The sequence below is a fragment of the Pecten maximus genome, chromosome 1, assembly GCF_902652985.1.
Source record: "Pecten maximus chromosome 1, xPecMax1.1, whole genome shotgun sequence".
In the NCBI taxonomy this organism is placed as follows: Eukaryota; Metazoa; Mollusca; class Bivalvia; order Pectinida; family Pectinidae; genus Pecten; species Pecten maximus.
The window spans coordinates 34,020,677-34,047,930 of record NC_047015.1 but is presented as its reverse complement, the minus strand read 5'-3'; the positions used below and the strand labels follow the sequence as shown (position 1 = coordinate 34,047,930).

The following is a 27,254-nucleotide window of genomic DNA, read 5'->3' as shown; positions in this document are numbered from 1 at the left end:
CCACCTCCTGACATGTAATAAATACATCCTTTATTAAGATTTTTTTCAATTTTTTTTTTGACAACAATTTTTATAAATGTCCATTCAAACACTATTTTCAATGCACTTCGTTTATGGATATGTTACATGAATTGTTTTCTGCAACATAACCTTGTCCCAACAATAGGTCTTTGTTCTCATTGAACTAAAACAATGCACGCCAAGGAATTTGGAGAATACATCCTATGACTCTACATCAGATCTACCAAACGCGGCATCCAGGTGAGGTTTCCTCTGCTGACCAGGGTTGGCTTCCCATTGATAATCTTCTTTGCAGCCTAGATAATGAGAAATGTACAGTAATAGGAGTTAAAATATGTTCCTCTTGTAACAAATACACTTTGCTTAAACATCAGCAACATGTGGTTGGTATATCTGATATCGACAATCTCCGAAATATCTTAGTTACCCTCTGTAGTCTTTTAGATACTGTGAATATTATACATGTAATTTTATATCATGTGTCTAAAAAAACAAATTATGCATTTTTGAATATCTTGGAGAAATGCGAATGGGTCCCTCCCTGGAACTACATGAAGTGGGTTGTTTTCTAGAAGAATGTTCCATTGTCACTAACAAATTAATCACCTATAAAAACTGAAACAGTTAATTTTTCTCATGGACTTAGAATTTAGTTTTTAGGTCACCTGAGCTGACAGCTCTTTGTGACCTATTGCAATGGCCTTTTGTGTACCTTGTGCATTGTGCTTTTTCTGGTGAACAAATTAACTTGAGTAAATATGAACAGATTTTTAGCTCGAGAGTCAGCTGATGTCGCCCAGGAGTTGGGGTCAGTGTTTGTTTCTAATCAGTAAACTCCTTTATAATTGTACTTGGGTTCTATTATTTGGTCTCAAGGGGGTTAACTATCGTAAGTTAATTGAGCCATTGTACATTGTATTGAACCTGACTACGACAACTTGCTTAAGTGAGATTGTATGTGTGTGAAAGTGGTTCGCCATCATCAAAGATAAATCCACGTAATTGCTGATGAATAGATATACAATTTCAAGAAATAAAAAATCTGAAAAGATATACAATTTCAAGGAATAAATAATCAATATAACTATTTGTTCCCTTGATTATTTGTTCAATATTTACTTTAAACTAAATGCTTTTTATATTTAAGTATTAAATCATATGTTGTCAAAGAAAACGATAGTTATACAAATCTCAAATCACATTCATGACATCCATACATCTGACCAGCAAGGACTTGTTCCTGCGTATAGTGCATAGTGGATTTTTTCACTTGTCGATTTTTGAAAAAAAAGGGTGCACTATATATGTGCATATTTACAGCACTATTTCCTGAAGCCAAATATGTTTCATAATGATAATTTCAATACTTTTTACAATGCATTACCAATGAATTACCTTATTTAAACTTTTTACAATGCATTACCTTATTTAAATTATGTCTATTTTACCTTTAAATATTGCCATATTTTTTTTTAAATATCAGTATACATATATAGCAATATAGATTTCAGCCAACTCAACCTTCATTCTATTTTAAGGTATAGTGATATACAATGCGAGTGAGGCAAGTTTTTTACCAATGACGGGTATTCTTGTCCTGAAACTTTGTTTGCAGCCTTATATCAATAAGATCCCAGCCAAGACTGACGATCTGTTTGACAATAGGGCCAATTCAATTGTAACTTACAGAGTTCTGGCACTTTGTAGTTTATTTTCAATGGACCTTGTGGACATGATAACTTGAGTAAATATTAAAGGGTTTTCATGAAGTTTAGTATGCAGTCAAATAGATTGCCTTGGTCTTATATAAAGGTCACAAGGGTCAAAAATGTTATATTTTAATTTAAATGTAAAATCATCTATCATTATAAATATCAGAACTCAGGTGACTGATAAGGCCAATGAGCTTTTTGTTTTGGATAGCAGTGTAGTTGAAAAATTGTCCTCAATGCCTTAAAAGTTCAAAAAAATGATCTATTATTTTATATACTTACATTAGCAACATCTGCTGTCGATACACTGTCCACAATCTGCAATAATGCGGCCGCATCAGATACTTTTTTTGTCACGAGGCATTCTACTGCCATGTTGTTAAATACACTGGACGAGTCATCACAGTTAATCATAATGGCTGATTTGAGTTGATTCCTTAAAAACAAACCAAAGTGAATTTTATTACAAGCATAAATAGCACATCAATTTTACTTAATACATATTTGATTTACTTGTCTGATGTTGTTACAGATCATCACTTGGCTTTTATATTTTAAACCACTACTCTTTTATATTGATAACCATTGTATATACATATATTAAGCTAGGTTCATTCTAAAATGCATGAGGTTAATTTGTTAATTTTTTTTTCTTCTGGCATTAAGTAAAAGTAATATGTCAGGATCGGGATAAAAAAAAAAAAAGCCTAAAACTTTTCCTGGAGAAACCAGGCACTAATTTCATGTAAGAATATACTTCCATAGTATATATATTTTTTAGGATTATACCCTATCCTCAAAAGCACTCCTTGAACATTAAAGAATATTTCAGCACATAAGTTCTTACTTGGCAATGGTAACTGCCTGGTCAGATATGGCATCATTCTTTGTCACAGCAGCAAATTCTCCAGCTGCTGCCTTCATAATCTATACAAAAATTACAAATTTTAACTGCTATACATATAGATCAAATATTAACATCATACAACACATGATTGCTATCTTATATGCTTTAAGATTACATGGTAAACATTTCTGTGACACGAAATTAATTTTATCTCAATTTAAAGATAATAAAACTTTCACCAGAACCCCTTAATAACAATTTTACAATTCCTATTTTATATATTTTCCAAGCTATCTATAGCTAATTCCATAAAGATACTGAAAACTTACAGTCCCCATATCTTGGGCATTTCCAGTTACAGAGAATCCAAATAAACCAGTGTCAGAGTAGGGTAGATTTATAGCAGACACCTGTAACGAATGAACCATAAAATATTTAATGACAATAATAAAATCATATTGTTAAAATAACTAACATTTCTCCCAACATATTAAAGCACCTGCACCCTGAGGATGCAATTTAATGTCAGTTTATAAGAACATCAGGTGTAAATTTAAGAATCAAATATTTTATTCAGTACTAAACAGGTGAAATCTTGATAGGAGAAAAAGGTTGATGTCAATAAGAAACTTTATAGGACATGGATACTTTCTGCTGAAACAGAATCATCTTGGGTATTAAAATTGATAAAAGATCAACTCACTGCAAAGTCTTCACTTCCTAATGCAGAATACACAGCTTTGCCCAGTCGACTGACAATTCCAGGGCTGTATTTGACTGAGGGACCTGCACCCATTACAAACTGTAGCACTGCTGCAGATGCTGCATCTTTGCTGTTCATGCTACTAAAATTAAAGATTCATAACTCAAACATAATTTCATGAATATTTCTGGCAGCATTCCTATACCAGGTGCTTTGTCGAGAGAGAATGAGCTCTGAGTGTTTGGAAGATGCTGAGTAGTTTGACCATATTTTTTAATTGAATTATGATATAATCAAATAATTAGTTAATCAGGATGTCATGCCAGCTGCTTTCATCATCAATTAATTGCATGACCTTAACTGGTCATCATTTTTTACAGATTTTTTTTAATCATGTGAGGGTCGTAAAATTCTTTATCGCAGAGGATACATTTTTTGTATTTTGATGTGTGATCATTTTGACTAGCACATAATGATCTATTTACCTAAACAAGCTTCAGACCCAAATATTGTAACCTAAGGCATTGTGGTAATTAAATCATAATTACACAGTATCTGTTTGATCAGTCTATTTTCATGAAATCAGCCATTCGGAAGGAAACTGAAACAATGGCCATATATACAAGAGCTCCCTTAAAGGTGCTGATGAATAAGCTATTTAAAGCAAAGCATTAAAGACAAAAATATGGATGAATAAACACTGCAACAGTACTCACAAATACTCTGCGCCAACTTTTGCTAATAATTGTGTAATGTTTGAAGATTGTGGTTAACTTTTAAACTTTTATTTACCAAAGATAGAACAAATTTGTTATACTTTCTTTCTTATCAAGAAAATATAACATCTTTTTTTTTTTTAAATAAGAACTGTTTTTGTCCATGGCAGACATGTGATGAGATCCTATCCGTACCTTGGTCCTTCTGTCACAAGATAAGCATATGCCAGATTTCCACCTGTTGGCTCTCTGTTTTCACCTTCAAGTAAAAGCAATAGTGGAGATCATTAATGACATATTACAACAGCAAAAAGATTAAAGTAGAATGCAGATTATCACTAAGCCACTAAATTTACAAGAGGCTCATGGGCCTTAACTGTCTCAACAGTTTTCATATATTTTGGCAGATTTGATTCCTGTGACCTTGAATTTGAGGTCAATGTCTATAACCCCAGCGGTCTAAATGCCCAATATCAGATCTCTGGGCCTTGTGCTTAGTGAGAAGTTGTTGAAAGTTTTTAGCATATTTCACCCCTGAAACCTTGAATGAAGGTCTAGGTCCTTCATTTCAACTATCTTGTGAGCTCTTCTACAAGCATGCTGAAGACCCTATTTCAAGTCTTTGGACCTCTTACTTAATGAGAAGAAGTTTAGGCACGTAGCTGCCTGTACACAGGTGAATCCACTTAATTTTTCATAAAAAAAAATAAATTGTATCAATATGAAGTCAAATGAACCTTGTATAGAATCATATAGTGACACTGACACAACGGGAGCCGAAATGGAAAAATAAAGTTTACTGGCGAAAAGCCGGACCATCAACTTTGTTTGAACTCCATTTTAATATTTTCGAAACTTTCCAAAATTTACGGACTCACGAATTCATGAATCCACTTATTCAAGTGCCCAGCTACGCCCCTGAAGTTGAATTAAAGATTTTAGCATATTAGACCCCTGTGACATTGGATGAAGGCCACAGGCCTAATTTCAGGTCTCTGGCCATCTTACTACATGTGAAATCATTTATTTTTTTTTTAGCATATTTGACCCCTTTTACCTTGAAAGAAATTCAAGGTCATTCATTTGAACAAACTTGATAGCCCTACACCCCAGCATGCTATAGGGCCATTATCAGGTATCTAGGTCTCTTGGTTATTAAGAAGAAGTCGTTAATGTAAATTGTTTACAAACAGACCATGCTCAACGGACGACGACGACAAAGGAGACCCAGAGTGCCTGTATCGCTCACCTGGTTTATTTGAGCAAACATCAAAATAATGTTCAGTATATATCTGTTGATGTCTAACAATTCTATATGTATGATTACAGGGTGGTGATCTCAACTGCTTCAAAGATGTAGCCTAGAAACAAAGTCAAGACTCAACCTGATTGTGTTTAAAGAAACCTCAAGTCCCTTGGGGGTGGGGAAAGACCCCTAGGCTTATTTTTACATCAGGATTGTTATCATCTCTTGATGCCCAGCAATGCTATATATGGTTATGGGGTGGGAATCTGAATAGTTTCAAAGACATAACACAATAAATAAGTCTTCTGACCAGGTGATCTAACAAGAGGCCTATGGGCCTTAATGGTCACCTGAGTTATGATGTATTTTAGCATATTTGGGCCCTGTGACCTTGAATGAATGTCGAGGTCATCTATTTGAACAAACTTGGTAGCCCTTCATCCCAGCATACTACAGATCCAAAATCAGGTCTCTGGGCCCGTTGGTAATTGAGAATAAGTTGAAAATGTTAATTGTTTAAGACGGAGGATGGTTGACGCTGGACAAAAGGCGATCGCAATAGGTCAACTGAGACTTTGTCTCAGGTGACCTAAAAATGGAGTACAGTCATTTACAAGAAGATGATGATTCCCTTTCATTCATCAATGCTCCACACCCAAAAATGATTTTTGCACATTTATCTCGTCCCTCTTTCCCCAGTTTGGGGGTGGTGGTGTGTATGCATATACACTGTATCTATACATATATTGAGTCACTCTACCCGATCCCTCCGCCTGTACAGAAAGCTATCAGAGATTTACCATTTTCTCTATTGGGACCCACTACCACTACGCTACTCATATGTGAAAAAAGTTCAATAAGTTAACATTTCAAAACTTACCGCCAACATATTTTGTGGGTATTTCTTGTGCCACACCAACTAAATCTAGACTAGCAGGAAACTCCTTTGCTTTTTCTGTCATGAAATCTGACTTCACTCCAACACCTACAAATGCCATCCTTGCTTCCCTGAAGAGTGACAGTCTGTATGCATGCATCTGTGAAAATGAAGAAAAAAGCATAAGAGCTGCTAAAAGAGGGTATTGAAAAGGCCAGTCTGTCAAGTTTTTTAATACATGCACAGCATGAATCTGTCAGTTAACTAACATATTCAACTATTAGTTAACACTCAATGTTCAAATATTATATATGTACCTCGCAATGAACTTTTTATTTTTTCATTTACAAACTTTAGTAAAACAATGACAAACATTATGTTTTTCTTGTAAGGCTTTTTATCTAATCTCATAACCTGCAGGTAAATGGTGTAAAAACCCTGCATCATACAAGCTTTTACAAAATATATAAGCCAAAGCAATATCAAAGTAACAATGTCACAAATTCCTATTAAAAAGAATACTGCTGGCGATATATTCGTATATGAATGCCAGATTAACATTCATCAAAACTGACCATATCTGACGTGATCTCTTTAACCTGGTATGAAGGACAAAAGATGGAGTTTGCCATACCACCCTTGAATGCTGTTGCATGCAAGTCTTCCATTAGTACTGAAACAAAAGTAATGATTTAGTAATCAATCTAACTTTAATTGATCTGTTATTGATACAGAAATGTTTTGATTTATTTTGACATTAACAAAACTTTGAAGCCTACAACATGGTAAACATAATATGCACGTTAATATCAGCAAATCAGATTGAGAAATTGTGTTGTTTTATCTTATTTTTATAGCAATTATAGAAAAATATTTACATTAAAATAACAGAAATATTGGAATGCAAGGTTCCTAGACAAAGGTTAATGTTATTTACTGGGTATACATACAGATCTCAATAGTTTTACAACCATTATTCCACTACTAAATGAGATATAATATGATAAGTAAATTTGTTTCAATGAATCTTTTTCAATTTTAAGGTTTTCATTGATGAACTAATTAACAAATTGTACTTTTAAAAAGGATCTGTTTACCGTTATCAAAACACAAAATAAAGATGTGATCACATATGAACATAAATTTGCTCTATTCATAAAAGATGTTGAATAATTTACTTACAAGCTTCAGGTTGTAAGCTTCGATTATCTAATTCCACAAGTTCTGCAACTTTTGCAATCTCATGTTTGTAGTATAGTGGCTCGGTTAAAACAGATGTCATGATGTCGATGCCCACTTCTCTGATAAACAAACACCACAAAACATCTTGATATTCAGATATATAACCAATGCAACAGAAGAGGTTATCTAGCTGCAATACAAACCGAACAAGAACCAAAGATTGTTCAAACATTTACCTAGAATAATAGCAACTTCCCAAAGTGATCTAACTTGTTTTTATTTCATCTCAAAAACACAACACAAATTTGCATGTGGATTAACAAATGCTTTCTCGGAGATAACAACCAGAATACATTGCAGTTGTATTAAGTTTCAAAATGCTGAAAGATCAAGATCTGCATATGCCTGGTTTACATCTGAAGTACAGAACTATTAAAGGTTATTGCTTTTTTCTACATCTATATGTTGTCCAATATCTAAAAATAGCAAAGACAAAATAATGCTGGATTAAAACTTAACCTTACATAGGCTTAGAGTGTGTCAGCAAACAATTGTGTGGGAGCAATATTGATAGCCAAGGACAGTTCTTGTATTCCCTTTCACACCATATATATTTATTACCCAGCTGGCAAGTACTTACATGTTGTCTCTTGTGCCTTCAACTTGATAAAATAAGTATTCTCTATTTGAAGTACAACTGGAAATCAAAATAAATGACATTGAATTTGCAGTATTTAAACATATTTTAAGAATGTGTATTACAGATAACAGGAAACTGTTTGTACAATCACCAATGGTACTGGCATTATACAAGATTCTTTACTAAATGTTCAAAAAAAAATATACATATATATATTATATAGGGATTCCATTAAAAAAATTGCATTTATTTTACCTCTAAGGTAGAGATCACAAAGGCCTAAGTAAGTCACTGACATGGTGCCTCTATGAGTAAAGCAGATAAAGTTACATCAAGTTGTTTTCATTAGTTTAAAATCTGTAAGGCCAAAGAAAATAACTTTGTTCTCAGGTCAATTTTTATCAAGAGATGCAGAAGGGAGGCATTTTTTTCAATTTTACATGGCAAAATGAGATTCTGGAGAATTTTTTTGTTTTTAATGAAAATGGGTTTTCACACAATTTTCAGTATTTTGTTGTAAAATTAACATAGATCTATATCTTGTTAATAAACCACAACTAGTTATTGGTTAATAAACATCAAAGTATTTCATTTTTGTTTTTATGTCATTTGTCCAATTGAGTGCTGTTCTCTGGGCAATCTTCTGCCATTAACATGAGGTATATGAATCATAATCATTAACATGTTTGCCCTTATCTGTCCTACATTCAAACGTTTTTTGGATTATGTGACTAACCAGTAAAACTAACATGTTGGACTATTTTCCAGATTTGTTTTAAGGTGTGGCTGATACATTCCCTATTTGCAATGCGACACCATTAGACGAGATGTGTGCAGGCCTGAGAACAAAGTATTTTTTTCTTATTTGGCCTTACTCATACAAGCAGTGCACACCAGCACATGTATATATTAATGGAGTACCTAAAGTTGCAGCCATATTTCTGGAGCTCTCTGACAATAGATACACTGTGTGCCGAGGCAGTTGTCTACAACCAAGTAAAATAAAATCATAAACAACAAATGCATAATTGTAATAATATGATCACAACATTGATCATCCGTAAATCTGAACCTTAAATATTTAATGTGTAAATTATAACATATAATTGGTATTTGGATGTTTGGGAACAAAATATTACTAAATACTTCAATGTTTTGCCCTCATACCATATCTGTCCGTCTGTTTGTCTATCCAGTAAAGTCTCAGGCCATATATTTTTTTAAAACTTGTGATGCAGATTTCTGATATAAATATAAAAAAATCTTCAAGTTGAACTTTGAATTATATCATTACTTATAAGGCATTCATGGTAAAACTTGTCGTTTAGCTATGCATGTTTGTATGGAGAATTAATCGCATACTGTTTGTAGTTTAGTGAAAAACATGATTTTAAGTAAAATAAGACATGTCAAATGAATCAGTACTATCTCTATAGACCTAAATTAACATTATCATTGCTCTCCCAAAGAAAACAATGAAGCGGTCCCCAATGAATAATAGTAGAGAATAAACCTTGAGAAGATTTGACAGTATTTAATAAATTCCTACTGTGATGATAATCTCATTAAGTACATTATCCTCTCCATGTGCTAAAGTGATAAAAAAAATGTGCATGTGGGGCAGCAGCATGTTCCATCAATATATCTCTACTGTCGAAAGTGTTTTATTTCATAATGTTAAGCTACATGGCATTTTGAATGACAATCTCGAGAAGCAAAGATACTTTCATGCAAAGATAGTTTACTTGTGACCTATGATAAGTTTTCACTTACCACAGCAAGGGCATTTCTTAGGAAATGCGTGATGCCATTATAGCCTGCATTTTCAAACCGTGCACCTGCCTGCACGGCCATCCCAACTCTTGATATGGGAGAAGCATTCTCAATTGCAGCAATAGTTAAACCATCATCCCTTGTTGTCACCTTAAGCAAAATGAAACAAGAAATGATGAAAAATTATGACAATATCATATGCATAGATATTTCAAAAATAATAAATCACTGTGATGTATTCCCTTAACAGAGATAGCATTCATTATATTTTAAATGAAATAATTTGTATTTCAATTCCTGTCCACCTATAGTATTATAAACAAAAGGCTCAATTTATGGACTTGTACCACTAACATGCTACTAATGCAAACTAAAAGTAGATCTAGGTCATTTCAGCAAATGTTACACTGATAATATTAATAACTATCTTTATTCCACTTTGAGAGTTGACCAAGTTTATTTAAGACAATGCTGATTATGTTTTCATTCAAATTCATAAGCATTGACACAGTTTATAGCTATTTAAAACAAATTATGTATGGCCCTTAATCCCAGAATACTACTAGCCCAATATTGGGTAACAGTCCTAGCTTATTCAGAAAAAAAAACAGAAATCATTAAACACCTTTGATCTCAGTGACCAAGAAAGAAATTGAGTCAAGGTCATTTATTTCAACAATCCTAGTAGTCTATCTGTCATCTCATAATCAGCATGATATGCTACTAGTGAAATATCATGAACTTGGGCAAATAGTTATTGAGAGTTATTTAAAGACGTTAACACTTTTTGACTCCTGTGACCCTGTGAGTAGGTCAAGATCATCCACTTGGTGGTTTGATGTAGGCTGTCTTTTATTCAGTCATACAATCAGGCCTTGGTCGTTTTGTTTTTGAAAAATTGTTTAATTGGAAAATTAAAGCCGACACTAGATGACCAACACTGAACAGAGAAGTGCACCATAATATGTACAGTACCTCAAAATATGCCCTTTGGGCAAAAAATGTTAGCCCAAATGTCTATCTACTGGCTTAAATATACATATGACACCACACCAAGTGATAAAAATTAAAACGAATAGATAGTACACACAGAAACATTCAGAATACTAAAAAGTGGAAAAAAGTAAAATGTCTTAATGTATCTAGTATCTAAAATAATCGTCTTTATTTTTTTTGTTAAATTGTATTACAGTATTTCTACCATAACATTACCTTTGGTGGTTCCTTTGCCAATTGGGGTACTTCAAATTGTGGTATAACTGATTCAGCAGGTTGTACTGCACTATAATATCGTCCCTGTCCCTGTTGGTATAGAAATAATTTTTAAATGCATAGCACACAATTACAAATGTATTTTTATATCAATCACTGATTAATATAAGTGCAAAGATTTGAAAAAAAGTTTTTGCTATTTTCATTTGATACAGCTAGTATACAGCGATAATATATTATATATGATAATATTGATGTCCGGTGATTTAGCTGGCCAAACCATGCCTCGGATACCATATGGGCTGTATGGATTGGGGCATTGTCATCTTTAAACATATCTTTGATCAGAAAAATGATGGGCTAAAACTGGCCATAAATGTTCATCTAATGTCAATATATTTTTTAGCATTTATATTTATATACTGTCCAGTTGATACACAGCACGACATGCTTTAGGTTATAACCTCAGTTACCATGTCTGGTGTAGGGCCACAGCGCACTACTATATGAAAACGTGGAATTATCCGACACCATTTGGTGTCGCTAAGAATTTGGTGCAAATACAATAAAATCGGGTGTGACATAACACTTACCTTACATGTATGGATAAATGAGATATTTATTTACCTTGGAACACCCATTTAGTCCCATCTAGGTGGTTCATTCCATCTGTATAGACCCTCGCTTTACGCTAGTCAAAATTTCGTACTGTTGACCCGCCATTTTGTAAGTGACAGTACGACTAACCACCCGAATCGGAACGCCATGGACCGAAAAGACCACATATCAATTATTGTGCTTTTCTTCTAGCATAGTTTAAATTAAGAAAACTAAGCTTATTATTTCCCCAAACCTGTTATAATAACTTCAAAAAATCATTATTTATAAATTATAAGGGGTAAAATATATAAAAATAAACCTTGTATTTTTTTCTTTTCGCTCCATCGCGCACTGATTAGGGTAATTAGGCCGCCCGCGACCTACATAGTTAGCAATATGGCGTCGAGGCAAGTATGAAATTTGGACTAGCGTAAAGCGAGGGTCTATACGGACGGAATAAAACACCTGGATGGGACTAAATGGGTGTTCCGGGGTAAATAAATATTTCATTTATCCATACATGTAAGGTAGGTGTTATGTCACACCCGATTTTATTGTATTTTACCAAATTCTTAGCGACACCTAATTCATACATGCCATACCTCCCGGCGTGAGACAAAATCTCCCTTATTTTCAAGTCATTTATTTCCTCCCGGCAGGAGAGCCAAAATTCCCGTATTTTGTAATTCCCTCCTGTATTTTTGCCGACGCCATTTTTGTTTACAATTCAGTCTTTTTCTCGCGAGATTTGGCTAAATTTAGCGATCACGTGATCCATCTGTTCACGTGATCACTCAATCAAAATGGCGCCTGTTTGACACGGCTTTCACACGAAGCTCTGGCTAGTGTAATGTTTGCGCTAGAATATCTATCACCATGAAATAAAGGCAAGTCGTTTACAAACAACTTTAACCCCCTTAGCTAACAGACTTGAATCATGGTTTGTTTTCTTTTAGGACCATACTTTGATGATGATAATTGATACAGAGTCTCAGTCTGGTCAGACGCAAAATCACACGTGTTTTTCATTTACCATGTGTATCGTTGATCAGTGATAGCAAGATGAAATCCGATATTTTCTTTTAGAAAACTATCAAAATTAGCACATCTGTTGGTCGTTACAAAGTGGTCAATCATGGTGTTTACAATGACTGTACAGTCCATGACAGAGACAATATACAAAATCTAGAATGAACGTGATAAGATTTACTGCAGTCTCCTAACATTAACATCTTCCGTTCTCATAATTTCATGTATACACTTGCACACTTGGAATATTTTTATATCTAAATGGTCCAACATAAGGTATCCCACAGGACATTTCATGGTGATTTTTACAACTGATGTGTTCCCTCAGAGTGGATCAAGCTTTCTATTTTTAAGAAAATCCAAACTGATAAATGAATAACTTGCTTGTCTTAATCTTTAGCTACATGTAATTATAATATACCCTTTTCAAATGCTGTTATGCAATATGCATAAAGCTGTGAAACTTTTTGTGTTGCATAAAAAAAATCGGAAAAAAAATTCATATCATCAGAATCTGAATGTATACTTATTGCATTTTTTACCTTATACAACTTTTTGTTGTTTGCATATACAATATGATTAATATCTAAAATAAATACAAATATCCTTTATCACTTTCAAAATTAGTTAATTGCTAAAAAATTGAGTAGAAATGTTGATATTTATGTCGCGCACAAATCTCCCTTATTTTAGGCAAAATTCCCTTAAAATAATCATCAATCTCCCTTATTGGTCTCCCAAAAATATGGCATGTATGCTAATTCCACGTTTTCATATAGTAGTGCGCGCTGGCCCTACACCAGATATGGTGGCAGGGCCAGAGAAAACTCGGGCTACCCCAAAATGCTGACAACATCACAGTTCTGAACTTCAACTTCCCTTTCTAAAGAATAACTGCAAGTATGTAAATTATGGAATGCAGTAGATTCTGGACACGTATAATTGTCAAACATACCTCGCCAGGCTGAATTTAACTTAAGCGTGATCGTACATGATAAATTAAGCTAAATAACTATGGTACGTACATTGTTAAGAATACTCACGTACTACCCAGTATGCACAGTACTAGTGTGCCTGGTCATCGTGATTTAGATCTAAACTCCGTGTTCCTGTTCACATTTGACAGGCATGTCAAAATTTCCCGACATACAGATCATGACTTTTAATTACATGTTTTCGATTTTCTGGCACCAAATGGTAAAATGACAAAACGATAATCATTTTGCGACCCTCATTTTGAAATGTACACGATCATTCCAACTTGGTTGGGTGTTTACAAGGTCAAAAGAGAATATTGAGTTCACAAATTCAAAAGCAGTGAAATAGACTTTTGAATTGAACGGGGAGACTTTTACTCATTCTTACTACGAGACTGAGCAGCGACACACTTACTTTCAGACAGCTAGCAAGGCTTCTAGCAGCCCTCGTTGACAACATTGCTGCCGGTGCACTTGTCTGCTCCACAAGATGGCCGAAGGAAAGTCACGTGACATATAAATGAATTAGCTCCCTTGCATTGTCACTTTGATTGATAGAGAAAGAGAGTTGTGTTACATTGTATAGGTCTAATACATTACTGCAACACAACTGTCCATAATTAATAAAATAGCATGTATGCATATGTAATTATAAGGACCGCTGATATACAGCCATGGACAGAAGATTTGCATTTTATTGAAAGAATACGTTCGGAATGCACCTCGTTCTGCCTTATATCTGGATAAAAGATCTAGAGGTAATCCTGAAATGGAAAATCTCAACAACAGCATGGAGGGAGATTTTAAAGACAACATTTTGATGGAAAGAATATCTACTGTATTAACCAAATTAACGTATCATCAAAGTACAAATAGAGACGATACTTGTTTTCAAAAGTTCTCTGACCTTCTGCATTCGAGACGTGAGTCTGTTTATAAAATAATTTAGTATATAGGTCTCTGAAATAATCAAATGAAAACTTTAAAAGTCATGTCACCCCCTGACAGAGTTAGTAAGCATACTAAGTCTATAGATAGGAATTATTTGCATTTTTAAATATAATATTAGACATGTCCCCGTGCCCTGTGTATACAAGATTTTGTAAGTTTTGTGTATACTATTTTTTCCTAACGAAAAAGATGATCAATATGGTGATATTGCCTGACATGATCGGATCATAGAGGCAATAATCTGCCTCACAACTTGCCAACATTACAGGAAAACAAGTAGTGTGCCTCAGGGGATTGAATCCAATCTTCGGCCCTCGACTTTATTACTGGTCTGCATGCTGCTGTACAGACTGAACTAAGGGGAATTGCACGAAGTTTGAAGGCAATCATATCGCTTATACATTATTTACTTTGTCACTCACACACATCAAGTCAACCCAGGTTTTATCTCCAATGAAGCCTTTCATTTACCTTTAGCTTCAATTGCACTTGAAGTGTTCAACGGCACCAATTCTGTAACAGGAATGTGTGTAGTTTGCCTTCATCGCCACAAACCTGGTGCTACCCTCGGCTTACTGATCTGCCGCTTAACCGACTGAGCTAAATTTGTAAAAGGGAAATTCCCCCCTAAGCGTGAAGCTAGAAGGCAATCATATCACTATGTACACAATAAGTGTGGCAGGTTTTAATTACAAATAGTTTACATAGTTATAGGGGCAATTTTCATTTAATTAGCTAATTATAAGTCGGTACAGCAGAAGACCAGTAGGCCAAAGTTTGTGGGTTCGATCCCTGGTAGAGGCATACTACTCACTTCCTGTTAACATATGCATTGATCTTCATATTGCAGTGAAATCTTCCAAGGAAGCTGAGCAGTGTGGTGTAGTGCCTTTCCTGAAATCCATATTAAACCAGACAGATGTGGAAACCCCTGTGTTGGTGTTTTCTATCAACCTTGTTGGCGTTCTTGGACAGATTCCCGATCTTAACAAACAACAAGGAGAACTCATTGAAACTTTCCTGGACTTCGTTTTAAAGGAAAAAGAATTGACTGATCCATCCATAGGAACAGAGTACTTTGATACACTTAGGAAATTGATAACATTTCGGTCTCCGACTGGCAAGTGCCTTTATGTATGGAAGAATGGAAAAGGTATTTGCAGTTATGATATAATTATAGATACAATTTAATGAAGTACATGTATTTGTCCTCCATCATGTACAGTAAGAATGATATGGAACTATAACCATAGGTTTGTTCTTCATGATTATCTATCCATATGTCTGCAATGTGTCAAGTCACTTTGTCCGAGGAATATCTCGCGACGATCATGTGCTCTTAACCAAAAACCAAGGGCTAAAATATTTAGGCTTCCTCCCCAGCTATACATATTATGACCCTTTCGTCATCCTGCATAACACTGTGTAGGGTATTCCTTATATATTCTTATATAATCACCTATTGTTTTGACAAATTCTTCATCACCTTTAGCTTTGAAAATTTCTGCATATACATTTTAGGTTGTTGTTGGGAGGCATAGTGTCAAAGAAATCAGGTCTGAAATGAGGATCTCTGTTAGTATAAACTTATGGGCGTCAATTTGTTTCCTTTTAGTGTGTGTTTATAAACCTGATGAGAAGCTGTATTGTATATAGCTTATTTTCATTTTTAGATGTTTTTTTCTATATATTTCTAGAGCTGGTGCTGAAATGTTGGCAGTTACTTGCTGACGAGAGGAGCCTATTTCTGACATCGGCTGTCCTTAGGTTCTTCAAAGATTACTTTGGTCTCTTTGAGGATGTTCAAAATGTTAAGGAGAGCTATATAACAACCATCGAGAGAGTTGTGAATCATATATGCCAAGTTCATACCAGTACTAATGGCTTTGATCAACAAAAACCTCCTTCCATTCTGCCTTCTGTTTTACAGCTGTTTCAGGAAATGCCTCGCCAAATGATTGAAACATTGGAGAGAACTGTTGTACAGAAATTGTCTGAGTGTCTAGCATATATTGTTGGCAACATGGGCAAAGAGATATGCTTCTTTGCACTTGAATCATTGTTAACATTACAAATGTAAGTGGAAGGTTGATTTTTTTATTTATATTTAAAACTTGCATACCTTATTTTATATACAACTGTACATGCATGATTACTATTATGTATTCAAATGTATTGTAGATACAAATAAGTATATTTAAAGTAAACACTATTTATCTGTCAATAAGAAGTTGCATCTTGATGCACCAGTCATGCCTGTTGCAGTTCTATGAAGATGTTAAACAAATGCTATTTAATGATTATTGCCCTTTGATAAGCCCACACTTTTACTGTGAGTGAGAGTTGATGTGTTGCCCTCTTGACTAATTATTCATTACGGTATAAAAGCATCATACTGCAGGAATGCAATATATAAACACACCTGGGGGAATGCAAAACTCCTTCGACATGTCAAATATCATTGTGTATGTATATTTAAATTCAGTAATCTCAGAGCCCAGGAACAAGGAAAGCTTGAGAGTATAGTGAAACAGTTACCTCAGGATTTAGTAGACAGGGACATTCTCCGGAGTCAGAAGGTGTGCATCAAGATGTTGGAAAATGGGTATGTACCTGTAAGCTATGTACCCTACAGAGCTATATATATTTGAGTAAGGCCCCTCACATGCTTCCATCCTGTCCAACAAGAGCGGTTGATATAACTTGTTTTGCATTTATATTGTTGTAAACTAAATGAAGTTTATAACTATATAATCATATTCTTGTAAATACTATTTTTAAATGAACAAATAGATAAACTGCTGGCTTATGAGTAATGTTCCTAAAAGAAAATACCAGGGCAAGGAAAGCAACTTCATTGGATACAATTAAACTACAGAAGTTACATTAGCATAGTTACACTGTTTCAATTTAATCATTATAGACATTAATATGAGGTGAAGTTTGATACAATTTACCTTCCAACTTTGAAGTCATGTCTATATCAAAATTGCACTATAGCACAACTATACCAACTCTTCATTTGAATCTTTTTTTTGTTCAAGAGCCCATGAAGGAATTGCGAAAGATTTGCTTTTATGTCCACTATATATAATGACAAGCCGATCAGACCTTGTACAGACTGAAGAGCTGCAAGCCAAACAGATTGGTATACACATGAATTCCAAATCTACCTGCATCCAAATCATTCTGAACTCGTTGGAGATTTTCAGCTTTACTGATGCTGTACGTACATATGCAAGTACAGATTACCTGTTCTTATGCAATCATGTAATTCCTGTTTGTTATCAATGATACATTGTGTATATAAGATATGTTTTGTCAAGGCTTAGCATACATGTATAAGATTCAATCTGTTTTTCTGTCAACTTTGTAATTAGGCAATTCTTGTTATAACTCTTGTTTAATGAAAACATTTAGTGTCAATCTTCTCTGAAATGGATTTAACCATGCTTCATTGCTTCTTTAGCCACAGGACGCATTGAAAGCAACGGAGGAACTGTTTGCCCTGACACATGATGGCAATATATCAAAGATCCCATTCTCTTGTCATCTCTTCCACTGTAAAAGAATCCAGCAAAGATGCTTAGAACTGTTCATAAAAAGTGAGTTGTTCCCTTGTTTATTTCAACAGCTGCCTTACAAATCCTCTTCCAATCATTGAGCCTATAAATCCGTACTCAAGTGATTCAAGAATTGTTCAAGGTTTTACATGATAACTAAAGCCTCAGGAGTCGTCTCAAGAAATGCAGTCTAGTGAGACCTTGATTCCAGCAGACTGCTTGCTGACAATTAGTTCTTGCCAAAGCATGTTAACATGCTTGTAATTTCCGTTCGAGTTGGTGTACAAGAACATATCTTTCTAGACAAGTCTCCTCGTATAGCATCTTCTACTGGAAGATAGTGTTTTAAGTGAAAAATTGTTAGATTTCACAAGTTATACTTTCGATATTAACAAGAGCTTGCCATTGGCAAGAACTGGTTGCTAACCAATATTGAATAGTAATGGAAAGTTTATTTGTGACAATTCAATTATTCTGTCCTTTTAACTCACATCTCGGGGTCCTTTTCTCAATGCAGTACCATATATAACCTTGATGTATCTCATTTTTCGAATATATCAACACTTAGGAGTTGCCTATTATTCTTCATGAAACTATTTTGTCAATTTTACAAAGCTGAAGTCAGTTATATCACAGAATTGTTGACAAATGACATGATTTGTTATGTGTTTCCAAATCAATCAACTAGAGAGCATTTCAATATGTTTATCATTGTAGACCATAGTAGGTTGGCCCATCCAAGGAGGCTTTGTTGGTCCATCCTGGATGTGTTGAAAACAGACAATTTGGACACTGTGGTATGTATGACAAGGTTGCAAATGAACTGTTGCCCTGTGTAAAAATCAATTTTGTATTCATGACCAATATTACTTCAGATATATTCTTGGCTAGTTTTCAGGGTGTATACAGCCTTAATAATTCCTTAAATATGACATTCACTATTCCACATTTTGTATATACTTCCTTGAAACTTTAAAATTAGGTTCTAGATTAGGCTGTGTCATAAAATGTAATGTATTATTACATCAAATTAAATTTTACAAAGTTACACAAATTTTCCAGTTTTTCATCAAATTATAAGTTCACGTTTTTGTGCAAAGTTGAAATGGTAAAAAGATCCTACAAGGTTCCAGGTTATTGAAACAGTTATAATCTACTACATAAATATGCAGGTGAACTAATAATGTAGGGTAGCTGTCTTGCATGCATTGAAGAAGTATAATGAATAAATCTGTAGATACATGTACATATATTAAGATGATTTAGCGGATAACATATCACCATTGTAATAGAACTATACTTGTAAATATTTTGTCTTTACAGACCTTCAGCAGAACTATACTTGTAAATATTTTGTCTTTACAGACCTTCAGCAAATGTTTGGATGTACTGTGTATGTTGGCACCAGAAGTGCTCATGTGTACTGATTCAGAACTGAAAGATGGAGAGACGTTTGACCAACGTCTCACTAACGCTGTGCAGTTCAATCTTTGCTGCATCGAGTGGGAACGAAGGGACACAACTCTTGAGTTCTTGACGAAACTCATACCCAGTTGTCAAGGTATAATCTGTTACAAATTGGCAAGTTGATTGACTAAACTGATTTATGCCTGTTTTGATTTGGTTACAGATATTAATTTATAGTAGACTACCCTAGCACTCTATTCTATACTGTAAAACGTGAAATATTTGTGTGTTCATGGTTTGGAGCTTTCAAATGTTTTTGTGGGTACAAACTTTCGTGGTTAGCCCATGCAACAATAATATAACAATAATACATAGTATTTATATTCATAGTTTATACACAACAAATTAGTCTTTTTGTTTTATCCACAAGATTGCAGTAACTAAGTTATTTGAACATAACCTCTGGTGTATTGTGGATGGATTTCATCTTTTATTCTGCAAAATTACTTGAAACTGTGTATATCGATGTGAACCTATAATGTTCATTATATATACAGAGGAAAAAAACAAAAAATTAATGTCAAAATAGCTTACATATGCCCCTTTACAGTAGACTAGTGGAGAGACACTAGCTGTGTGAATGGATTTGGCTAGCTGTAACATTGTGTACTGTTATGTTACAGACCACAGTAGGGGTGACTCAGTGGATGAGGTCTGGCCGTCTCTGTCTGTATGTATACCAAGCTCTAGATGACTCCAACAGTTACACGAGAGCCACAGCTTTGACCTGTTTACAGGGAGTACTCGAGTCTAGCCAGCTAACAACAGATCTCCTTCAGCAATGTGACATTACAATGGTATTGATTACTAACTGATTATCTTACTGTCTGATGCCCTCTCGCAAATATAAAGTGATTAAGAAGTTTTGCAGAGTCTCTCGTTCTGATACTCATTAATGGTGATTTTTGCAGGAAAGTTCATTTACAATTTAATATCAATGCTAAGTACATGTAGTCCAATTAGAAAATTCAATTGATCAACATTTTAATACAGCAATAATTGAGTTATTATATAAAGTTAACTGAAACTTTACTGATAAATATTTTTATTTCTTCGTCAGGATGACATATTCAGGGAAGGTTCTGACAATCCTACAGGAAGACACAGAAGCTTTCGCTAGAAGGGAAAGTATTTGTTTTATAACCACTATGTGGAATTCAGTACATTGTGACTTGAAAGTAAACATACTAAAAATCCTGGTTGAAAGAACAAGCAGTGATTTTGACTGGGAGGTCAAAGTGAAGTTAGTAGATTTCTGGGAGATGCTGATAGATAAAGATTTGATAGGGTCAGATGTGAAATTGCCATCATATGCAAACAGCTTACAGCCAAGAGAAAAACAACAAACACTTGAACAAACAAGAGGAACATTACAAAACATTGAATGTTTTGTCAAAACAGCATGCTTCGATTCTTTATTCAAGCTTCTTGATGACTATGATCAAAGTGTTTGTGAAAAAGCCTGTCTACTCCTGATGAGAGTGATGAAGCATTTGTCAGATGTACTTGAAGTTGATTCAGCCATACCGGCAAAAAAGAGGAAGACTGATGATTCAGAAACAAACATTGAGTCTGTTTATCAAAAGCTGAAGGCTCTTGATTTGACAACTAGACTGTTGGAGGTCTCCACGACATGTGACGAGTACGACAAGAATCCCATGTCACTTTTAGAAGACATGTTGTCCTATTCAAAGAAGACAGAAACAGATAATGAGAGCAATGCTCTAGACTGTTATTAAAGTACAATCGAGTTGATTGTGGTATATATATTGTGTAATTTTTGGTCCACTTTTCGAAGTCGCACTGCTAAACTCAGGGCTTTTTCTCAGTGGTTTGGGAAACGGCCTATTTGTCTCATTTTGGGAAGAAAATTGGTGAATTGGGAACGATTTTTTCAGGAGTAAACTGCAAATTGTGGGAATATGAAATAATTTCAATTGGTAATGGGACCCATTAACAGCCCCTAAAAGCCCTCAGAAAAAGCCCTGAAACGTCAATATATTCAACTGCACTGTCATGAATTTAATATCTCTTCTACCTTTCTCATTTGAGGAAGAGTTACCGGGCGAAAGAAAGCAGCCATATTTGAGAGTTAAAATCTCTCTCCTGTGTTGAATTTCATAAGCATACTATTTATAAGCAAGCAATATATTCAGATACAACATAGGCCCAGGGTTTTACTTGCTTCCTTAATAATACATGGAGACATATGAGATTCCCTTGCCATAAGTAGAGATATACATGTAATTGCTCTCTTAAAGAGACACACATTTTGTTGAGATTCCCATGGCCACCTTAAATGTAAATCCAACTCCTGATAGTTCAGTCTGTTAGATCATCAACCTACATAGCTGAAAAACACATAAGCCTAATCAGTTTGGCTGGACGGCATATGACAGGCTTTCCATATGTTGTACAGTGAGGTAGCCACCAACTACTACAATGAGATTCCACCTCAGATTGACCCTGGCTGTTCAAGGGGCAACAGACAAACCTCTGGATCATAAAAATGACATCATTGAGACCCCTATCGAAATATATAGTATGAAAAGACAAATACATAAATGCCTGTGGGTCCTTCCTTCCCATCACCATCACAGGTACTAGCCTTGTCTGTCAATACAACCATTTTATTATATATAATAAGTGTATTGACAGATGAGGCAAGTATCTGTGCCACCATTTCATGTTGCCGAGGACTGCGGAAAACTGCGGAGATAACCTGTTTCAATGTATCCCATCACATCTGTTTGAACACAACATTGCTACATAACCAGACATAGCTCAGGAAAACAGCAATTTGTTACAGATTTGTTCATAACAGGTTAAAATATAGAGTGATTGTTGACTGACAAAGTGTCAAAATTACACCTGGGTAACTACATAATTATGTAAAAAATATAAGACAAATCAGTAATAGACATAGCAAACATTATAATTATTATTCTATCAATGTAAATGAAATTATTACATGTCATTAAAAGTCAGTAATAGACATAACAAATGTTACATTATTCTATCAATGTAAATGAAATTATTACATGTCATTAAAAGTCAGTAATAGACATAACAAATGTTATATTATTCTGTCAATGTAAATGAAATTATTACATGTCATTAAAAGTCAGTAATAGACATAGCAAACGTTATATTATTCTATCAATGTAAATGAAATTATTACATGTCATTAAGGCCAAGTAAATAAAGTTGAATGCACATCATTATTAGCTCACCTGGACCGAAGGTCCGGTGAGCTTATGCCATGGTGCGGCGTCCGTCGTCTGTCGTCCGGCGTCCGGCGTCCGTCAACATTTGCTTCAAATCGCTACTAGTCAAAAAGTTCTTATTGGATTTTGACCAAATTTGGTCAGAAACATCCTTGGCAGAAGGGGATCAGATTTTGCATAAATGGTGACTCTGACCCCCAAGGGGCCTGAGGGGCGGGGCCCAATAGGGGAAATTGAGGCAATTCCTTTAAATCGCTACTAGTCATAAAGTTATGAATTGATTTGAACCCAATTTGGTCAGAAACATCCTTTGGGGAAGGGGAACAGATTTTGCATAAATGGTGACTCTGACCCCCAAGGGGCCTGAGGGGCGGGGCCTTATGGGGAAATAGAGGTAATTTCTTCAAATCGCTACTAGTCATAAAGTTATGAATGGATTTGAACCCAATTTGGTCAGAAACATTCTTGGGGGAAGGGGGAACAGATTTTGCATAAATGGTTACTCTGACCCCTAAGGGGCCTGAGGGGCGGGGCCCAATAGGGGAAATTGAGGCAATTCCTTAAAATCGCTACTTGTCATAAAGTTATGAATGGATTTGAACCCAATTTGGTCAGAAACATTCTTGGGGGAAGGGGAACAGATTTTGCATAAATGGTGACTCTGACCCCCAAGGGGCCTGAGGGGCGGGGCCGAATAGGGGAAATTGAGGTAATTCCTTTAAATCGCTACTAGTCATAAAGTTATGAATGGATTTAAACCCAAATTGGTCAGAAACATTCTTATGTGAAGGGGAACAGATTTTGCATAAATGATGACTGACTCCCAAAGGACCAAAGAGGCGAGGCCTAATGGGGAAACAGAGGATATATCTTTAAATCGCTAATAGTCATAAAGTTATGAAAGGATTTGAACCCAATTTGGTTAAAAACATCATTTGGGGAAGGGGAACAGATTTTGCATAAATGGTGACTCTGACCCCCAAGGGGCCAAAGGGGGGCATGGCCCCATATGGGAAATAGAGGTAATTCCTTTAAATCGCTACTAGTCATAAAGTTATGAATGGATTTGAACCCAATTTGGTCAGAAACATTCTTGGGGGAAGGGGGAACAGATTTTGCATAAATGGTTACTCTGACCCCTAAGGGGCCTGAGGGGCGGGGCCCAATAGGGGAAATTGAGGCAATTCCTTAAAATCGCTACTTGTCATAAAGTTATGAATGGATTTGAACCCAATTTGGTCAGAAACATTCTTGGGGGAAGGGGAACAGATTTTGCATAAATGGTGACTCTGACCCCCAAGGGGCCTGAGGGGCGGGGCCCAATAGGGGAAATTGAGGCAATTCCTTAAAATCGCTACTTGTCATAAAGTTATGAATGGATTTGAACCCAATTTGGTCAGAAACATTCTTATGTGAAGGGGAACAGATTTTGCATAAATGGTGACTCTGACCCCCAAGGGGCCAAAGGGGCGGGGCCTAATGGGGAAATAGAGGTAATTTCTTCAAATCGCTACTAGTCATAAAGTTATGAATGGATTTGAACCCAATTTGGTCAGAAACATTCTTGGGGGAAAGGGAACAGATTTTGCATAAATGGTGACTCTGACCCCCAAGGGGCCTGAGGGGCGGGGCCGAATAGGGGAAATTGAGGTTATTCCTTTAAATCACTACTAGTCATAAAGTTATGAATGGATTTGAATCCAATTTGGTCAGAAACATTCTTGGGGGAAGGGGATCAGATTTTGCATAAATGGTGACTCTGACCCCCAAAGGGCCTGAGGGGCGGGGCCGAATAGGGGAAATTGAGGTAATTCCTTTAAATCACTACTAGTCATAAAGTTATGAATGGATTTGAATCCAATTTGGTCAGAAACATTCTTGGGGGAAGGGGAACAGATTTTGCATAAATGGTGACTCTGACCCCCAAGGGGCCTGAGGGGCAGGGCCCAATAGTCGAAATTGAGGTAATTCCTTCAAATCGCTACTTGTCATAAAGTTATGAATGGATTTTAACACAATTTAGTAAGAAACATCCTTTGGGGAAGGGGAACAGATTTTGCATAAATGGTGACTCTGACCCCTAAAGGGCCAAAGGGGCGGGGCCTAATGGGGAAATAGAGGTAATTCCTTCAAATCGCTACTAGTCATAAAGTTATGAATGGATTTGAACCCAATTTGGTCAGAAACATTCTTATGTGAAGGGGAACAGATTTTGCATAAATGATGACTGACTCCCAAAGGACCAAAGAGGCGAGGCCTAATGGGGAAACAGAGGATATATCTTTAAATCGCTAATAGTCATAAAGTTATGAAAGGATTTGAACCCAATTTGGTTAAAAACATCATTTGGGGAAGGGGAACAGATTTTGCATAAATGGTGACTCTGACCCCCAAGGGGCCAAAGGGGGGCATGGCCCCATATGGGAAATAGAGGTAATTCCTTTAAATCGCTACTAGTCATAAAGTTATGAATGGATTTGAACCCAATTTGGTCAGAAACATTCTTGGGGGAAGGGGAACAGATTTTGCATAAATGGTGACTTTGACCCCCGAGGGGCAAAAGGGGTTGGGCCCCATATGGGAAATAGAGGTAATTCCTTTAAATCACTACTAGTCATAAAGTTATAAATGCATGTTGTAAACTCAGAGAGTCTGAACTTCATTATTTCTTTAAAGCAGTTGGGATCCCCACGCTATAACCATAAATAGCATTGTTTGAGGTTAACAAACAAAAGGAATTGAACATGAACATTATTTTGACATTTGGTCAAATACAACCAGGTGAGCGATACAGGCCCCATGGGCCTCTTGTATATATAGGGGTTTAGTTTGGTTTATCTTGTTCAATGTCCTTTTAACAGCTAGGGTCATTTAAGGACGGCCTCCCGTTGTGTTCATTTATGCAACAATGACTGAAAAAATCTGGAAAATTGGATGGATAAGCACATACACAGGAAAAAAATGTGTTTTCAAATAAGACAATGTGGGATCCTTGGTATTGGTATATATGCTATGAATTTCTAGTATTCTTAGAATATGGTGTGAAAAGTCGAAAGCTTGTTGGCCATTTCAAACAAAACAAAAAAACGATTAAAAATCTTGCCAATCACTAGGCTTTATGCTGTTTCTCAAATGTTCTACACTTAAACCTAACTCAATCAGTTTGACTGTGATGCAGCCTTGCCACTTCTTTTATTAACTCACCTGGCCCTTTTGGGCCTATGGCATGGCATGGTGGCCATTGTCTGTACATTGAATGCAATCCATCTTTAAACTTTTCTTAAAAATCTCTACTAGTCATGAACGAGTAAGTGGACTATGCTTTATACTATGGTGAAGGGGAACTGATTTTGTATAAATGGTAGGTCTTGGTCCCCAGGAGCCTTAGGTTTGTGGCCCGTTAAGGAAAATATAGCACATTTTTTAAAATCCCTCTTCCTCTGTTGGAATGAAAGGATTTGGTCCATATTTCGTCTGAAGCATCCTTGTGTGAAGGGGAACCAATTTTGTACAAATGTTTGGGTGGGGCAATATGGAGAACTATAACAAATTAAAGAATCTTTAAAAGTAGTGTTTCCCAATATTTACTGTCGTATCCAAGTGAGCAATACAGGCCCTTTGAGCCTCTTGTTTATGTCAAAATGATCAAAGAAGTTGATTCCTGTCATCATCCTCAAGATAAACGACCTTCGAATTTTGTCATGACATATTCTACAAGTGGAGAGAAGGTATATATGGGAATTCTTTTTTTTAAGGTGATGTGTGCTTAGGAGTGGTTAATAATATGTAAGACTTCACTGCGAACACCAAAACTTTAGTCATGTAGGCAAACCTGTTATAACAGCAGGAGACAGGTTTTCTTATGTTTTCTCTAGCGAAGTTTGAACTGTATATTAGGTGATTATTTTACTTGGAAAAGATACCTCAGCTTAAAAAAAAAGAAAAAATTAGACATTTGATGCTTTTGGTTATATTCATTTTTAGCTCACCTGGACCGAAGGTCCGGTGAGCTTATGTCATAGCGCAGCGTTCGTCCGTCGTCCGTCAACATTTGCTTCAAATCGCTACTAGTCAAAAAGTTCTTATTGGATTTTGACCAAATTTGACCAGAAACATCCTTGGCAGAAGGGGATCAGATTTTGCATAAATGGTGACTCTGCCCCCAAAGGGGCCAAAGGGGCGGGGCCCAATAGGGGAAATAGAGGTAATTCCTTTAAATCCCTACTAGTCATAAAGTTATAAATGGATTTCAACCCAATTTAGCCAGGAACATCCATGTTGGAAGAGGAACAGATTTTGCATAAATGGTGACTCTGACCCCTGAGGGGCCAATGGGGCGGGGCCCAATAGGGGAAATAGAGGTAATTCCTTTAAATCCCTACTAGTCATAAAGTTATAAATGGATTTGAACCCAATTTAGTCAGGAACATCCTTGGGGGAAGGGGAACAGATAATGCATAAATGGTGACTCTGACCCCAGAGGGGCCAAAGGGGCGGGGCCCAATAGGGGA

At 35.7% G+C, this 27,254-nt stretch overlaps 2 protein-coding genes across 3 annotated transcripts; one reads left to right on the top strand and one right to left on the bottom strand.

The window, feature by feature from the left end:
- Nucleotides 1-8: 8 nt before the first annotated feature.
- Nucleotides 9-14,069, bottom strand: LOC117331266 (cytochrome b-c1 complex subunit 2, mitochondrial-like). 2 transcript variants are annotated; one of them, XM_033889870.1, is made up of 14 exons: nt 13,951-14,069; nt 10,930-11,019; nt 9,718-9,867; nt 8,866-8,930; nt 7,945-8,001; nt 7,305-7,423; nt 6,698-6,795; nt 6,126-6,282; nt 4,195-4,258; nt 3,284-3,425; nt 2,910-2,990; nt 2,581-2,660; nt 2,016-2,169; nt 9-317 (listed from the first exon to the last, which is right to left on the bottom strand). In XM_033889870.1, the coding sequence occupies exons 1-14, from the start codon at nt 13,993-13,995 to the stop codon at nt 231-233; spliced, it is 1,389 nt and encodes a 462-aa protein (XP_033745761.1). In that variant the 5' UTR covers nt 13,996-14,069; the 3' UTR covers nt 9-230. The 2 variants fall into 2 exon arrangements, with proteins under 2 accessions (XP_033745761.1, XP_033745768.1); XM_033889877.1 differs by having other exon boundaries at nt 3,284-3,422.
- A 212-nt stretch (nt 14,070-14,281) lies between these two features.
- LOC117340146 (BRCA1-associated ATM activator 1-like) lies at nt 14,282-22,655 on the top strand. Its single transcript, XM_033901940.1, has 10 exons — nt 14,282-14,458; nt 15,337-15,639; nt 16,184-16,562; nt 16,972-17,091; nt 17,531-17,711; nt 17,956-18,091; nt 18,767-18,846; nt 19,415-19,630; nt 20,140-20,313; nt 20,614-22,655. Exons 1-10 carry the CDS (start codon nt 14,305-14,307, stop codon nt 21,253-21,255), a joined length of 2,385 nt encoding a protein of 794 aa, XP_033757831.1. The 5' UTR covers nt 14,282-14,304; the 3' UTR covers nt 21,256-22,655.
- Nucleotides 22,656-27,254: the final 4,599 nt, after the last annotated feature.

What these genes read in the sequence shown, in the direction of transcription:
- LOC117331266 (XM_033889870.1), bottom strand. Translation starts at nt 13,995, where the DNA reads ATGTTGTCAACGAGGGCTGCTAGAAGCCTTGCTAGCTGTCTGAAA. An exon ending in TGGCAAAGGAACCACCAAAG is followed by an intron (nt 9,868 to 10,929) that starts GTAATGTTATGG and finishes ATTTTGCTTAAG; the next exon opens with GTGACAACAAGGGATGATGG. An exon ending in CAGGCAGTTACCATTGCCAA is followed by an intron (nt 2,170 to 2,580) that starts GTAAGAACTTAT and finishes TTTGTTTTTAAG; the next exon opens with GAATCAACTCAAATCAGCCA.
- LOC117340146 (XM_033901940.1), top strand. Translation starts at nt 14,305, where the DNA reads ATGGAAAATCTCAACAACAGCATGGAGGGAGATTTTAAAGACAACATT. An exon ending in CTTAGAACTGTTCATAAAAA is followed by an intron (nt 18,092 to 18,766) that starts GTGAGTTGTTCC and finishes TTATCATTGTAG; the next exon opens with ACCATAGTAGGTTGGCCCAT. An exon ending in CAGACAATTTGGACACTGTG is followed by an intron (nt 18,847 to 19,414) that starts GTATGTATGACA and finishes TTGTCTTTACAG; the next exon opens with ACCTTCAGCAAATGTTTGGA.